At 36.2% G+C, this 15,332-nt stretch overlaps 3 protein-coding genes across 3 annotated transcripts; 2 read left to right on the top strand and 1 right to left on the bottom strand.

Annotated features, from left to right (window-relative positions):
* Nucleotides 1-5,517: 5,517 nt before the first annotated feature.
* On the top strand, nucleotides 5,518-6,686 carry LOC137707932 (uncharacterized). Its single transcript, XM_068446874.1, has 3 exons — nucleotides 5,518-5,930; nucleotides 6,045-6,092; nucleotides 6,187-6,686. Exons 1-3 carry the CDS (start codon nucleotides 5,577-5,579, stop codon nucleotides 6,361-6,363), a joined length of 579 nt encoding a protein of 192 aa, XP_068302975.1. The 5' UTR covers nucleotides 5,518-5,576; the 3' UTR covers nucleotides 6,364-6,686.
* A 134-nt stretch (nucleotides 6,687-6,820) lies between these two features.
* Nucleotides 6,821-8,610, top strand: LOC137707929 (probable methyltransferase At1g29790). The gene has a single exon (XM_068446872.1). It carries the CDS (start codon nucleotides 6,850-6,852, stop codon nucleotides 8,299-8,301), a length of 1,452 nt encoding a protein of 483 aa, XP_068302973.1. The 5' UTR covers nucleotides 6,821-6,849; the 3' UTR covers nucleotides 8,302-8,610.
* A 111-nt stretch (nucleotides 8,611-8,721) lies between these two features.
* On the bottom strand, nucleotides 8,722-11,522 carry LOC137707930 (uncharacterized). Its single transcript, XM_068446873.1, has 6 exons — nucleotides 11,166-11,522; nucleotides 10,445-10,826; nucleotides 10,156-10,352; nucleotides 9,511-9,655; nucleotides 9,238-9,391; nucleotides 8,722-9,038 (listed from the first exon to the last, which is right to left on the bottom strand). The coding sequence occupies exons 1-6, from the start codon at nucleotides 11,204-11,206 to the stop codon at nucleotides 9,013-9,015; spliced, it is 945 nt and encodes a 314-aa protein (XP_068302974.1). The 5' UTR covers nucleotides 11,207-11,522; the 3' UTR covers nucleotides 8,722-9,012.
* Nucleotides 11,523-15,332: the final 3,810 nt, after the last annotated feature.

Below are 15,332 nucleotides of genomic sequence, written 5' to 3'. Positions count from 1 at the left end.
ACGGACGGGGGGTTTCTGGATGCAACGATCATTTCTCCTTTGGGAGAGGATTGGTGCCTCTCACGCGACTATTGACGAATAGTTAATCTCGCCTAATCCGTTTCTACAAAAAAAATTTTAAAAAAAAAAAAACCGTCATTTTAACAATCATGTGTCTTTACAATGTGATTTTTGTGGTAAGATGATGATATTATGCACAAAGATTTTTGTTAGCATTAATGCATTTTCCGATTTACATGTAGCATTGATTTTAAGTGCACGTCAAGATTGACATATAAAAGGTTTTGCTGACTTGGCTGCCGGAAAGCCACACTGAAGGGTGATGTCATCGATCAGAGTGTAGACAGAGGGTGAGTCTCCGGTCACGCGTAGGGTTATCATTAAACCTCTACTCTGGGTTGTTATGTTATTGTCTGCATGCTCAATTATTGAAAATCTAGGGCAAAACAATAGTAGTGGGACATGATTTCATGGAGGAGTTCGTCGCTGATTCGTCAGAATGGAGATAATTTTTAGTGTGTTCGAGAATATATGACTGGTATATCAAGTGATAACATAATTGATTAATTTTTTTTTCAAAGATTAACTAATTGTATTATGACACTTGGTATACTGGGTTATGTTATTGATATTGAAAAATCTATTGGCACAATGACTTCTCAAACCACTAACTAACATACGATCATGCGCGAAACTTTTTCTGATATGACTTTGTAATATTGGTTTAGTACACCACAATTATATTGAATTCATTTCATATAAGTCTTTTTCAAACAGGATAAGTCAAAGACTATAAGGCGAGTTCATCATCCAGAAAGATGCAGCGCACTCCAGACAAACAATACCAGCTATAGATTTGAATGTCAAATATTTGGCTGCACGTCTCAATCATCAAGAGTAGAGTTAATAGACTTGATACAAAGGGTAGTAGAGGAAAAATCCATAGTCTTTGCCACTAGTCTTCATCCATAGTGATTTGCTTGTATACTTTTCCAAACAAGTAGAGATTGCGTTGTTAACTTGTTATATTGTCTTATGGAAAATGCTAGGTTGAAAAGTCTCACCACCAACAAGTAACAACCAACCCATCAAATGGTATCCAGGTATGAGTTGGTATACGTCATTTTAGCAAGCATGTGTCTTTACAATGTGATTTTTGAGGTACGATGATGATAATACGCACACAGATTTTTGTTAGCATTTATGCATTTTGCAATTCACATGTATTATTGATTTTAAGTGTATACAGATGATTGTTTTTAAGTGCGCATAGACGACTGACATACCATATTCTTATAAGGCATTTGAACAAATTAATACTAAATATACTCGACCATCCTAATATAATATAGTTTGGCTACAATAATATTAGGGGATATCCTCAATCAGTTGAGGCATCGAGCTTCTGCCTAGCTAAGTTTATGTTGACATGGTGTATAATGTATATAACCAAAGAGCACATTGTCTTCATAGAATTTCTTATGTTCATCTGTTTTGAAATGGAAGTGATATAAAACCAACAAGTTACAAGAAGACTGGCGTTTTACTAAAATTTATGGTTAAACTTCTGCTAGTTAAAAATTAGTGATAATTATGTGATTCATGAATGGGATGCATAATATATATTGGGTGGTGCTATCTGTACACATTCCATCTCATTTTTTCTTAACGGTTGGGTTGAATAACTTGAAAAAAATCAAAGTATAAAAATTAACAGAGGTTTAGGCACCACCCTTATATTATATAACAATATGAACCATTATTTATTAATTTGAAACATTTTAATACATGAATCTACTCTCAAAACACATTAGCATATATAATTAAACGAAAGAAGTGGAAAATATACTTTCCATATCCATTTTGAGTAGTGTTCTGAGAGACAAATGACCATAAATAATTAAGCGAAATAAGTGGAAAATAAAGTTATTAGAGTGTCTGGTAAACTTGTTTTGTAAAAGTACTTTTAACTAAAAAAATACTGTCTGATAAACTTTTGTATAAAATTGTTATGAGCATGTTAAATGACTAAAACTAATCACCATGCTTTAAAAATAAATAAAAATAAATAAAAAAAAACATTTTTTTAGAAGTATTGTAGACTCTACTTCTGCGTTTTTATGCTTTTCATATTAATGTTCTAAATTTTTTAATAAGCTATTTTTTTTTTTAAAGCATCACAACTCCAAACCAATCTGTAATCACTTCAGGCATTGGGAATCGGAGGATGTGCACCATCAGTTCGGAAATTTTCCTTGAGCATCTCGGCAGGTATTAATGCGAGATTTATACGCACACAAATTTTTGACAATTGTAGTATAAGTATAAGTAGGGATCGTTCTGGACCGGGGATTATGAGGGATTGTTAATCAATTGGATTTGACTCAAAAACGTAAAAACACAATATAAAACACTATACTAGACTCAAAGAATGCAAAACTAAACAACGTAAAATAAAGTTTAAAACATGAAACTAAACTTAAAGAATGCAAAACTGAACCAACGTACAATACTAAAACAAATCAAATGACTAAGACTTAACAAAAGATGGGGGGGGGGGGAATTGAGTGTTTGACGAGATTAAATTAAATGGACAAATTGTAATTAAAGGCAAAACGTAAATATGAATGTGATGAAAATATGGATGATGGAATAGCCAAGGGGTTCTTCTCCACACATGTTACACTTGCATACAAGATTGATTCTCAGTTGGTCTTTCGATAAATTATGAAACTCAACACCCCGGGTTAATTAGGTCCGCTTAAATTAACCGTCAAGTTTTCCTTAAGTTAATGAATTGGATGGGTTTGCGCAACGCAATTCACAACATTCTCCAAAGGTCCTCTACGTGAAAAGCACAATAAAGATACAATCAAAGATCATTAAGCATTATGAAAACTATAAGTATTGACGAGGCATTCGTTACTATGATGAGCATGAAACTCGTGCCAAGAATTCATTTAACGCGATTGTTTATAAGCAACCTCCACTACTTGTGAATATAAGTTCGTAACGATTAGGTGAAACTCACTTATATTCTAGCGTCATATTCATGCATGAAAATTAAGCGCGCATTCTTAATAAACGTACATAAATAAGTTATCAATCAAACGGTTAAACGAATTGAATCCACAACTTATGAAATTCCAACGAAAGTTAATCAATTCATATTGCAAATATAAACATAGTTTCGAATCACCCCCTAGCTAAAGGGGGTTTAGTTCCTCATAACTTTGAAATCAAAGAAACACCTAAACATTCCAACAACTCAAACTTGAATTGTATGAACGTTTAGGCACTCTTCTCTTCCATTCCTCATACGTACAAAACAAAGAGAATTGAATTTAAACTTTGAAATCAAAGAAACACCTAAACATTCCAACAACTCAAACTTGAATTGTATGAACGTTTAGGCCCTCTTATCTTCCTCGTTGTTGTAGCACAAGGTCTAAGGTGAGGTTTGGGGGATTATGGATGATGTAGAATGATAGGTTTTGTGGAAGAAAGAAGGAAGTGATGGTGTTTGGATTGGTAGGGAAGGCACGGCACAAGGGGAAGTGTTTGTGTTGTGTGTTGTGTTGTGAATGGAATGAATGAATTGTGGCTGCAATGGATGCTTATTTATAGGTAAATAAGAGGGAACATGACAGCTAGGAATAGGTGGAAATGTGGCTACAAGTTTGGTGAATGATTATGAGTGAATGCATGTGAATGTGGCTAGGTTGGAAAGCTGGAATTGCATGTGGAGTGTGCTGAAATGGAGATGTGAAAGCCACGACAAGGGTTGGTGTTTGTGTGGCTGCATGTTTGGGTTTGTTTAAAGGGTGCATGTCGGTGAATGTTAGGTTGAAATAATGATGGAAAAACAGCTAGGAAAAGAGGGAATGCATGTGGAAGTGTGGCTGCAAAGAGAAGGAAAGCTGGAATGTGGAGGGGAGTGCACGACATTGATGTATGTGGAGTGTTTTGTGCAGCTAGGTTATGATGATGAATGCATGTGTTGAATTGGTGGTTGAATGATGAAAGAATAAGTGAATGATTATGATAAGTGATAAGTGAATGATTATGATAAGTGATAAGTGAATGATTATGATAAGTGTATGATATGTTGTTATGATAAGTGTATGATATGTTAAGTGATAAGTGAATGATATGTGTATGATAGGTGGTTAAGATAGTTTGGTCTCCAATTTCGTCCATCTACTTGGCGTTTAAGCATATGCAATCCATTTAATGCCCCAAACTACTCCAAAATGCATCCTTTCGTCAAACACGTTCTATGATCCTGAAAACACACAAAAGAAGCATAAAGGACTAAAATAACTAAAGAAACATAACGTAAATGTATGAGAACAAGCCATTTAAGTCGCATGAATATGCTCCTATCAGGTATGTTGTCCCCGATTTCTTTGAACAAAAATTCAGGCAACGGAGAGTTGAAGCACACCTTCGAAGCTATCAAACTCGTTAGGAGTTTTATCGAACAAGGCTTCGAGCTCCGGTCTAATGAATTGGGCTATAATTTCAGTGCATGTGCCAGGACGTCTGACATCTTCCAGTGTCCAAATCGTAACTTACGATATTGCTACATAGATAACCCTCCTCATATTGGTGGTTGAATTAGAGATTTATCTCAACCAATCAATGTATTAATGAAGCATTGTAATCATAGGTAATTTCCTTTACTAACCTAGGTATAAACCAAAGAGAAATACTTAGTTACGGATAAATCTTTTTTTTTTTTTTTATGACAAATGAGAGAATAATATGCACCTAATTTTTCTAACTATGGGGATGGGAGAAAATTTAAACTCAAAAAATAGTGAGTTCAAGAGAAACGCTCTATCTACCAAGCAATCCGCCACTTGTTTGACCAATCAATTAATTACCTTGTTATTGATCACAATCTGTTCTTTTCAATATTATTACAAAAACTGCCACGGTAATCAAGGGTCATGTTTCTAAATTGTGTCATTTCTCATTTCCTAATTTATAACATATTGCTGATCAAAATAAGTGTTTTGTAATTAATATTGTAATCAATAACTCGAACTTTACTTTATATTGTATGGAATCCGCATATCGTAAACCATGTATGGGGGCTAATGCATATCCTATGTTGGAGGGTCAAGGAAGCTAGTGACCTAATGTTATGGGAGCCGGCAATTAAAACTGAGAAGCGACCATAACTATAACAGTCCTAAGTCAAAAAATTTATTGTCGAATAAGTTTCAAGTTCCAACACAGTACGAAAGATGTAACGATCTTGACAGTCGTACGCAGTTCCAACCCAAAACCCAATTGTCAAATGAACCTCTCACACCTTTCTCAAACTCTGTAGGCTAGTTGGTATCCACATTCCCATAGGGCTAAATGGACCATATCAAATCAACCCAATCAAAAGCCCAATCAGATTCCAAACAACCCACATCCAAACCAAACACGGGTCAGAAATGACCCAAATTTCAAATCGGGTTAGTCTTGTCTGTCTGTCCTCCCCTAAAACCCTAGACTTTCTTTTACCCTGGTGTCACAGAAAACGCAAAAGTTTTAATCTTTGAAAATCGTAAGGAACCATGATGAACGGCGGTCGGCACCAAAACAAATTCGCATGGAAGCCAAACCTCGGCGTCAAAATCAACGAAACCGAGGTCGGAGGCCGGTTCCGGCCGCTGTCGGAGATAACGGGGGTCTGCCAGCGCTGCAAGGAACAGATCGAGTGGAAGCGCCGTTACGGAAAGTACAAGACCCTGACGGAGCCCGCCAAGTGCCAACGTTGTACCAAACGCGCAGTCCGTCAGTCCCACCATAAGCTCTGTGCTGCTTGTGCTAAGGAGCAACGTGTTTGTGCGAAGTGTTGCTGTCGTGTCGAGCAAATTGTCGGAAAAGACCTTGCGGAAGTGGAGTCTGAGCAGAAGAAGCTTCAAGAGGTTTGGTTTTTTAACGTTGTTTTTGTAAAGTTAACAGTTTTTAACTGGTTTTCGATTCGGAAATTGACGAAAATTGATGGGTTTGTTTTGTTTCGTGAAAATTGTAATGTACAGGCGATCAAAAATGCAAGAGAAAGAGATAGGAGGAGTCTATTGCGTGCGGTATGTTCTCGAATTCGAACACATTTGTTTGTTCTTGTATTGGATTGTGAATCAAAAGTTGCATAATTTGTGATCTCGGATTGTACTGTAACAGATGAATGCTGGAAAATCTACGGGTGTAGCGAAAGCTGCAAGCGAGAAAGGAGACAAAGCGGGGGACCTGTTCCCGTCTGCGTCACTCGAAGAATATGCAGAGGCAAGCAGAGATGATGAGGATGACAACGGTGATGATGGTGAAGGCGAAGAAGATGAGGCACATGTTTGCAATTAAAAGAGGTGCTAAGTAGTATTTCAGTAGCGAACGTGTCGATTAGGCCAGTTGGCTATGATCGTGTAGTGTGCCATCCTTTGCACGCAAGTTCGAAATCCCTTGCATCTCTTTGTACTATCAATGACAAATTGGGCAAAGATATCCTCGTTTCTTCAACACCATGAAGAAGGTCTTGAAGATGTAAACTGATCAACGTCTTTTTTTTCGTGTTTCTTTCGTTGTTTTAGTGGTCCACGCGTAATTTTGTACAAGTGCTTATGCACAAAAACTTTGAAATTTTGTTTGTTTTTAACTATCAATGAAGTAGGTCTTATTTAATAGTATCACAGATCAAGTTGCATTGCTTTTGGGGGTTTCTTGGGTTAAAAGCAAGCTGCCAATAAAGTATGCTAGGCACCTGGGGAAGATCGAAAGCTCAATAGAAAAATAAGAGAGATCCAACTTCACTCTTCAAGTCAACAGCGTCGAGAGTGATTGAATCTTCAAATGGTTGTTATTTATCCGAGTTGGAAGGAAGAAGAAAGCCAATCTTACGAAATGCCGAGGGAAAGCAGTTTTAAGCCAGTCAGATGCCTTCTTGCGACGATGCTATGCGCCATTCTCCTTGTCAGCCCCGTTACAGTCTTCATTTTCGGCTTTCACATCTCATATCCGCAATCCTTTTTCTGTTTCAACGCCAGTATCTCCCACGACCAATTTGTTTTGCCTCACTCCCTGCACACGGATGTCGCTCATTTGCAGATCCAGCTGGGACTTTTGTTGCAGCAGCTGCATAATGAAAGTTCCGAATCAAAAGTACTTGTGAAATTTTCGGATCAGGTGCTTCGCATCGCCATTTCTTTGGACAAACTTGCTGATAGCATTAAAAAGAAGCATCAACCGGACAAAGATGAAGTAAGCACCGTGGATGAAGATTTCACAAATCCAGAGGAAGGTGAAGCTGAAGCTGAAGAACAGGTTCCAGGTGGCACAATCTTCACTTCAGGTGAGATTCGTATTTACATTTCACCAAAACAAAACAGGCATATTGGGAAGAAAAATTTTCTTGGGGTAGAAGCAATAACTCCATCAATTGGGTTGGCTTGTGCCCGAATGGCAACCAATTTAGAACGGTTTATGAGTTATAAGATCCGCGGCACGTGCCCAGATGATTCGGAAATAGCTCAAAAGCTTTTAGTTCGTGGATGTGATCCATTGCCAAGAAGAAGATGCTTCACAAAATCACCGCCACACTACACCAAGCCACTTCCTATAAACTTCTCCCTTTGGACTCAACCTAGCAATGCTAACATCTTATGGAACAGTTACAAGTGCAAAGACTACTCTTGCCTTGTTTCGAAAGAAACCGAGGACCGAAGAGGCTTCTTCAAATGCTCGGACTGTTTTAACCTTTCGAAACAAGCATGGGACACACCAACAAACGAGTCTGAATCGGCAGAGTTCACCATCGATGAAGTTCTAAGCTTAAAGCCGGGGGAGATAAGAATTGGCCTAGACTTTAGCCCGACCACGGGAACATTTGCTGCTATCATGAGGGGAAAAAACGTTACCATTGCATCAAGTACCTTAAACTTAGGGGCTCCTTTCAATGAGGTCATCGCCTTAAGAGGCCTTCTTCCTCTTTACACATCAATCGGTTCGAGGCTACCTTTCTTCGACAACACCCTCGACATTATCCATTCCACTTTGCTCTTGGATGGCTGGATTGGAGCTGAACTCCTTCAGTTTGTATTGTTTGATTGGGACCGCGTCCTTCGGCCGAAGGGTCTTATTTGGATTGACAGATTCTTCTGTCACAAGGAAGACATGAAGTTGTATTTGGACGAGTTTAAGAGGTTAGGCTACAAGCCATTGCTATGGAGGGTAGTGCCCAAGACCGATAAGCTTGGAGATGAGCTCTTCTTCTCAGCTGTTTTGGAGAAGCCAATTAGAGGTTAATAATCATCGTTAACGAGTAAATTCCAGAGGTTAATAACCGTCTTTAATGAGTAAATTTCTCAATATCTTTGTGTTTTAATGAATCCTGTGATATTTTAACGAGTAATACTTGTCGTTAACAGCAGGGATTAAGCATTTCTATTGTACTTAGTAAGGTTCGCAATTACATTGATATTTTAAAGAGAACAATATATAGCAACATGAAATTATTATATAACTTGCATTAATAATGCGTTTTTGAGTACTTGGAGCTAACGGAAGACTTGACACAAAACCAAACGCAATGACGATTAACACAAAACCGGGCATATAAACGTTCTAAGATTCCTACAGCCGAATCCACTTAGTGAGATAAAGCTTTGTTGTTGTTGCATTAATAAGTTGAAATTCCCCGCTGAGAGTGAAGGTACACTTGCTATAGAACAAAAAATTCAAATAAGTTCAATTAAATTTTTAAAGAACGATATCAAAACTATGTAGCAGAATAATTCTTGAACGAATTCGGAGGACCTTTCCAAAAGTATGCATATTGAGATATCTTGGGATCAAACTGCCCAATCGAAATTAACAAATTAGGCTTCAGCGTCCACAATCTCTAGCATTCCTCGGAAATGTTCGGTACCAGTTTGTTTCATGACCAAATTTTCTGTCGTTGCACAGTCGCTCCACGGCAAGAAGAAAAGGTTGTGGATGGAAGAGGAATGACAACACCTATTCATCTTTTGCGCACAAGCGCTCTGAAAGTAAGGAAACAACAAAATAGAAATCAGTTAACAATTTCGGGTATTCGCAAGTCCAATGCTTTTTGCTTGAGAAGTTGAACAGCAGGAATTTAAATAGGTCACCAAAAGTAGATTGAACCTAGAAGTTGGGTAAACATTACGCGACGGAAACATAAAGAGAAGAGGACCCAAAATATAGGTTAAGAGTTCGTACTCAGATATTCATAAGCCAATATCATCGAGGTGCCCCAGGCGGACATACTGAAAAATCTTGGACCTAGCCCTCTGTAGAAACCTTGCCAGCCATCTTCTCTGATCAAGTTCTTAACAACTTCTCTTGCAGTGGGTCTCTTATCGTGTCCCATTGTCTACAATATAGCGACATAATTATTGTAAACACAAATTTGTCGATGACTTGGTCAAATGAAGAATGAGCAAGCTGCAAGCCAGCAAAGTAACCAGTTACATTAACTGTTTATATGAATACCTGCAGTCGTGTCTTGATGGTATCCAATGGAGTTGTTATGCAGGATGCTGTTGCACCTGCAATAATTCCACCAGCAGCTTGAACCAACACTATTTTCCCCACGCTCGGAACAGCTTCATCAGAACCAGTTCCACGGCCTAAGAAACTGCTTCATAAACCAGGATAATGTAACACTGAGATATTTTGTCAGGCAATAAAGATAAACTGTTGAAAAAAAGGGTATTTGATTCACCTAAACTCCTTCGCCTTATAACTTCATCTAAGAGGAACGAAGTTCATTTACAAAATTATAGATATTCATTGGCTTGATGGACTTTAGAATTGCTAACCAACCTAACAACCGACAAAGTTGCAGTACTGATGTTTATGTCCGACAACTCATTACTTCTTAACATAATTATCATGTTCCACTAACACACTCAAACCAGAGGCCACCTAAAACGAACAATAAAATGATACACCTCCAAACTTTTCATGCCCTTGTAAAATGATAAATAGAATGTTCAACAGAAAATCTTAAGTTATGTATGGCCAACATTCATTTGAAAGATATAAAATTTACTGATTAACGAATTATGAATTAGCTGACCTAGCGTAAGAATAAATACAACTAGAGTTAATGGACAACAAAATACCATTTCTCACCTCCAGATTAAGCGCTGGCTTGAACCATAACTAGCCCACCATACAGCGCTAGATGGAGAGTAAGTCATAATAGAAAGTCCAAACCCTCTATAAAGTCCTCGTATGCCATCCAACTTTATAACCTTACGAGCAACATCCATCCCCCCGGTGTACTTTGCATGGCCCGAGTACCCTTGCACCATCAATCTTTGACTAATCTAAAGAAAACCCATTACTCAAAATTAGCATCTCAAACCCCTAAGTACGAAAGTACTCAAATGAAACCGATAGATCCTATAAAGTTATTTACCACGTCAATGGGAACAAAGACAGCCTGAGAGAAAAGCGAGGCAGTCATTCCAGCTACTCCATTAGCCAAAGCTGCCTCTGTAGCCTCAGATAAGTTCAAGGGTTGAACCATCTTGAAAGCAGCCACCTTGGTGGCCTCTAAAGCAGTGAGAAATATAATCCGGGCAGGAACTGCACCGGTGATCACAGTGCCAAACCCTCGGTATAAACCACGAATACCATCTGCTTTCCAAATGCCTTTGGCCATAGAGAATGCATCTCCCTCTAGAGCATCTTTGGAAGCAACTTGTAGCCGGGTTTTCACCACGGATACTGGGTACAGTGCCACTGTGACCCCTGTAAACAAGCCAGCTCCAACCACATAAAATTTAGTCTTATCAAGCCTGCATAAAATTCAATACACCACAAAGTTCACTCATTTGAACACCCAACCAATATATAAATTACGGGTTTCGGATCTCGTTTCGAACTCTTCAATTAATCAAAGAATTCATAGCATCATCAAAACTCAATGGAGCACAAAATTCACTCATTTGAGCACTCGACCAATATATGGGTTTCCAATTTCCTATCGAATTCTTTGATCAATTGAAGATTTCGTAGCATTAATGTCAATGAATGCACACCCAGAAACATCTACAAAACGCAAAAACAAAGCGATAACAAATGGGATTTTCTCAATTAATGGACAAAAATAAAAATTGATCGAATAAAGAACATACTTGTCCCAATTAATCTCGGTGTTGCCAATGGAGGCCGCCATGGAGGTCGCTCGAAATCGAAGAGAAGAAGGAGGAAGCCGGCGACTCGGTCAAGAAAGCATCTTGTTTCCGAATCCGAAAAATCCCCCAAGATTCTGGGAAACGGGTACGAAGATTGATTGAAACGATTAGCGCGTGGAAATGTAAGGAGTTTTCTTCTCGATTTTGGGATTTGGGAGAACTTTGATTGCTTGGCGGAGGAGGAATTGGAGAAAACTCAACCGGCCGACTCTTGTTCTGCTTACGGCGGCGGCTCAGCGCGGGTCAGGACGTTGTTTTTGCTTTGTAGGGTGGCGTGTGGCATGCTTCTCCCAAAATTCATAAAATTAACAACACATTAATTACTTATTCATTTAATTAATTCTAACAGAAAAATTATTTAATAATTATTTTACCAACTGACAACTAACCATTCAATCTCCACTAATCTTCTTCTGGAACAAACTATTAGTATGATAGTGTTCGTGATCTAAAAATAATATTGTTTGTTCAAAAAATAAAAAATATTTGAAGCATCTAGTAATATTCGAAGTGCCATGATATCAGTATTTTTTTAATTTTTTTTAAGCTATTATTTAAGATTTTGACACAAGAAATCATTATCATGTCGCTATTTATTTTACTACTCTCGACTTGTTTTATCCAATCTTCTTGTGAAGACGAAAGATCCTGCCATGAATAGCCTTCAAAACCATTGTCATTCTCTTATGCATTGAACTTCATCAAAATTTATGTTTTATAAATCTCTCAAAATCTTTCAAAATCTTAATTGAATACAATTTCAAAAATTTGATACCGTTTAGTCCGGGTCGGCAATAAATTTGGTCCGGGCCGGGATTGCAATTATAATTGAACAACCAGATAGCCCAGTTGGGTAGATTCTATTTGGTTCCACCCTATTCCTTCCTTTTGAAATTGGATTGGCATAAGTTGGTGAAATAGCAAATTATTGGCTTTTTTTTCCCTTTTTTTTTATTGAACAAATTACTGGGCTTTAACTTAATTAGCGAACCCCATGCATGCACATGGTCGCCCGTTTGATTTAAATGGATGGTCCTGAAAAGTGAAAACACGTGTACACAATACGTTTATTTTTTTAGAGTTGTGTTTTGTAAAAAAATAACCGTCAAGGGTATAAATCTCGCATTAGAAAAATATATAATTTTTTATATATTTATAAGTAATTAAGTCACTCTTCGTATAGTTAATTGGTTTTGTGGTGAATCTCAACTTTCTTTGTGATATTAGAGCATGATCTCTTATGTGTGAAGTGTAAGTCCACATGTGCTTTATGTTACCTGATTTATGTGGGTCATGTGTTATACTTCAAAATTGTCAGAATAAAAAAAATAAAAAAAAAGGGTTTTTTAACTTTAATCCTTCAAGAATATTGAAATTTAAAATAAATCTGGTGTTAAATTACATATTGATTATAATTCTTTGATGTGTCCTTAATTCAAAATAATTAATGTGTATTTTATGTAATGTCTCCCATTAAATACTTAAATTTATAAATATACAAATTTTAATTTATTTTTTTTACCAAAAAAGAATTTTTTAATTTATTAATTTTTTTTTTAACATTCTTCAAACTTGAAAGACTCAATTAATGTACCTAAATGTTAGTATCGAAATGTGTGTGCCGAAATGTATTATATTGAACTAATGTATTTAAATGTTAGTACCGAAATGTATGTACCAAAATATACGCATCGAAATGTATTACATTAAATTAATGTACCTAAATGTGTGTACCAAAATGTATTATATTGAATTAATGTACTTAAATGTATGTACCTAAATGTGTGTACCAAAATGTGTGTACCGAAATGTATTATAATGAATTTAATATACCTATATGAAGAAGGCAAAGCACATCGAAATATATTGTATTAAAAAAAATTAGTTTATCTAAATGTTTACAACAAAATAAAATTAATACATTAAAAATTACGAAGAAAAAAAGATATTATTAAAAAATCAAAATATGATTAATAAATGAGGTTATTAATGTATCAAGGGACTAAAATTAAATTTTGATCTTACTCATGGTTTTAATCTAAAAGTCATCTTTGTCAAGGATTAAAATAAAGTTTTCTATAATAAAATATAATAAAGTAAAACGAATTTTGAGTTTCATAGAATAAAATAACGACTTTTGAGTTATAAATGCAAAGTACAACACAATCAATGTGACATCCCACATCGCCCATAGTAGTGATCCTTATATATATATTCTCATCCCTACCTAGCATGAGGCATTTTGGGAGCTCACTGGCTTCGGGTTCCGTAGGAACTCCAAAGTTAAGCGAGAAGGGGGCTAGAGTAATCCCATGATGGGTGACCAACTGGGAGGTTGCTCGTGAGTTCCCAGAAACAAAACCGTGAGGGAATGGTAAGCCCAAAGCGGACAATATCGTGCTACGATGGTGGAGCGGACCCAGGAAATGTTTCCCCCCAGGCTTGGATGTGACAATCAAATTTCCAGAGACGTAACTATTTTTTTTTTTAGTAAACAATATTATTTATACTAAGGGGATGGGGAAATAGGCTAAGTCTCACAATGAGATAATATGGTTCAGATTCGTCTTTGATAAGTCTTTTAATAACTTTACCAAAAAAAAAAAAAATCTTTTAATAACTATAGAAGGTTGCACAAGAGAGAAAGTATGTGTCTAACTATATTGTTTGACTACTAGTTCGTTTGACAAGTGTTTTTAAATGATTGAAAACATTTTTAAATAAAATGTTTTTTGAACAAATTTTAGTAAAAATGCAAGTTAATTATGAAAACAGCAAGAAGCACATAACATGCACTTTTAGCAGAGAGCACTTTAAATACTTTAGAAACCAAAAAATATTTTCTCTAAAAATACTTTTAGTGCAATTCAAAAATATCCTCTAAAAATGTTTTTAATCGTTTAAAATCACTCGTCTAATGAACCGTACGTCACGCCATTAACTTACAAATATATGTTGAAAACTGGATTTTAGAGACCGCTAATTGGCATCCCCGTGTTTCCAAAAAAAAAAAAAAAATTGTCATCCACGTGTTTGACCGATACCATTCACATTTTATACGCAAGAAAATTAGGACAAGGTCTAGGTCTGTATCCGCGGAAAAGGTTTTATAAATCTTTGGACTTGACTTTATCCTCCCAACTTATCAACCGAAATATTTCATTTCATTAAACCAAAAAATAAGAATGCATGAATTGCCATTTAGTATTACGGTTTAATAGTATTTTTCTTTACTTATAAGTGAGAGGTCTTATGTTTGATTTTCACTAAAGACGAGTTTGAACCACATTATTGCTAACTCATTGTGAGGCTAAAACCTTCATCTCCCCCTTAGTGTAGATAATATCATTTGTTCAAAAAAAAAAAATGAATATTTCAGTAAGGTCTACTACTAGAATACAAATCAATTATATATTTATGTTATGGGCGGACAATGACGGAACCAGAATTATTTGTGAGGGAGAGCCTTTCATGTGTATTAAGGAAAAAAAAAGTTCTAAACTCATAGCATAAGCAAATGAAGTAATCTTGGCAAAACTTGAAAGAAAGTCCCTTTAAAATTAATAGAGAGAACCGAGAGAAATGTACAAAACCATACAACTAAGTGAGAGGTAGAGAGGAGGGTAAAATGCACTAAAAATTTAAAAATATAGAAAAAAGTACGAAAAAATCTCATTTGATAGAAAAATGAAGGTTTGCAAATAATAGTTTATTATATTGCTTTATAAATAACATTAAAGTATATTTTAAACTCGATTCCTAAAACTCTCCGTTTTGCTTGTCACATAGTAGTAGGGTATAATAGTGTTTCTCTTCACTTGTAAGTGAGAAGTCCTAGGTTTGGTTCTCACAAAAAGTGAATTTGAACCACGTTATTATTATTAGCCTAGTGTAAGACATAGCCCACTCTCCCACCATCTTAATTCAATTGATATCTTTTATTAAAAAAAAATAAAAAAAATAAAAACCCCTCCTTGCTTTGCAACCATAAAGAAAACAACAAAACTGTTAATTTTTCTTTTTCTACAAATGCAGGCTTGGGGCGCCTAAATATTATTTTACACTGTAACCACCATGGTCTTTTAGTGGCTCATTTCTTCAGAGTGG

Source organism: Pyrus communis, chromosome 11 (assembly GCF_963583255.1).
Source record: "Pyrus communis chromosome 11, drPyrComm1.1, whole genome shotgun sequence".
Taxonomy (NCBI): Eukaryota; Viridiplantae; Streptophyta; class Magnoliopsida; order Rosales; family Rosaceae; genus Pyrus; species Pyrus communis.
Note: the sequence above shows the minus strand (reverse complement) of the source record. Positions and strands in the feature narration are given on the sequence as shown.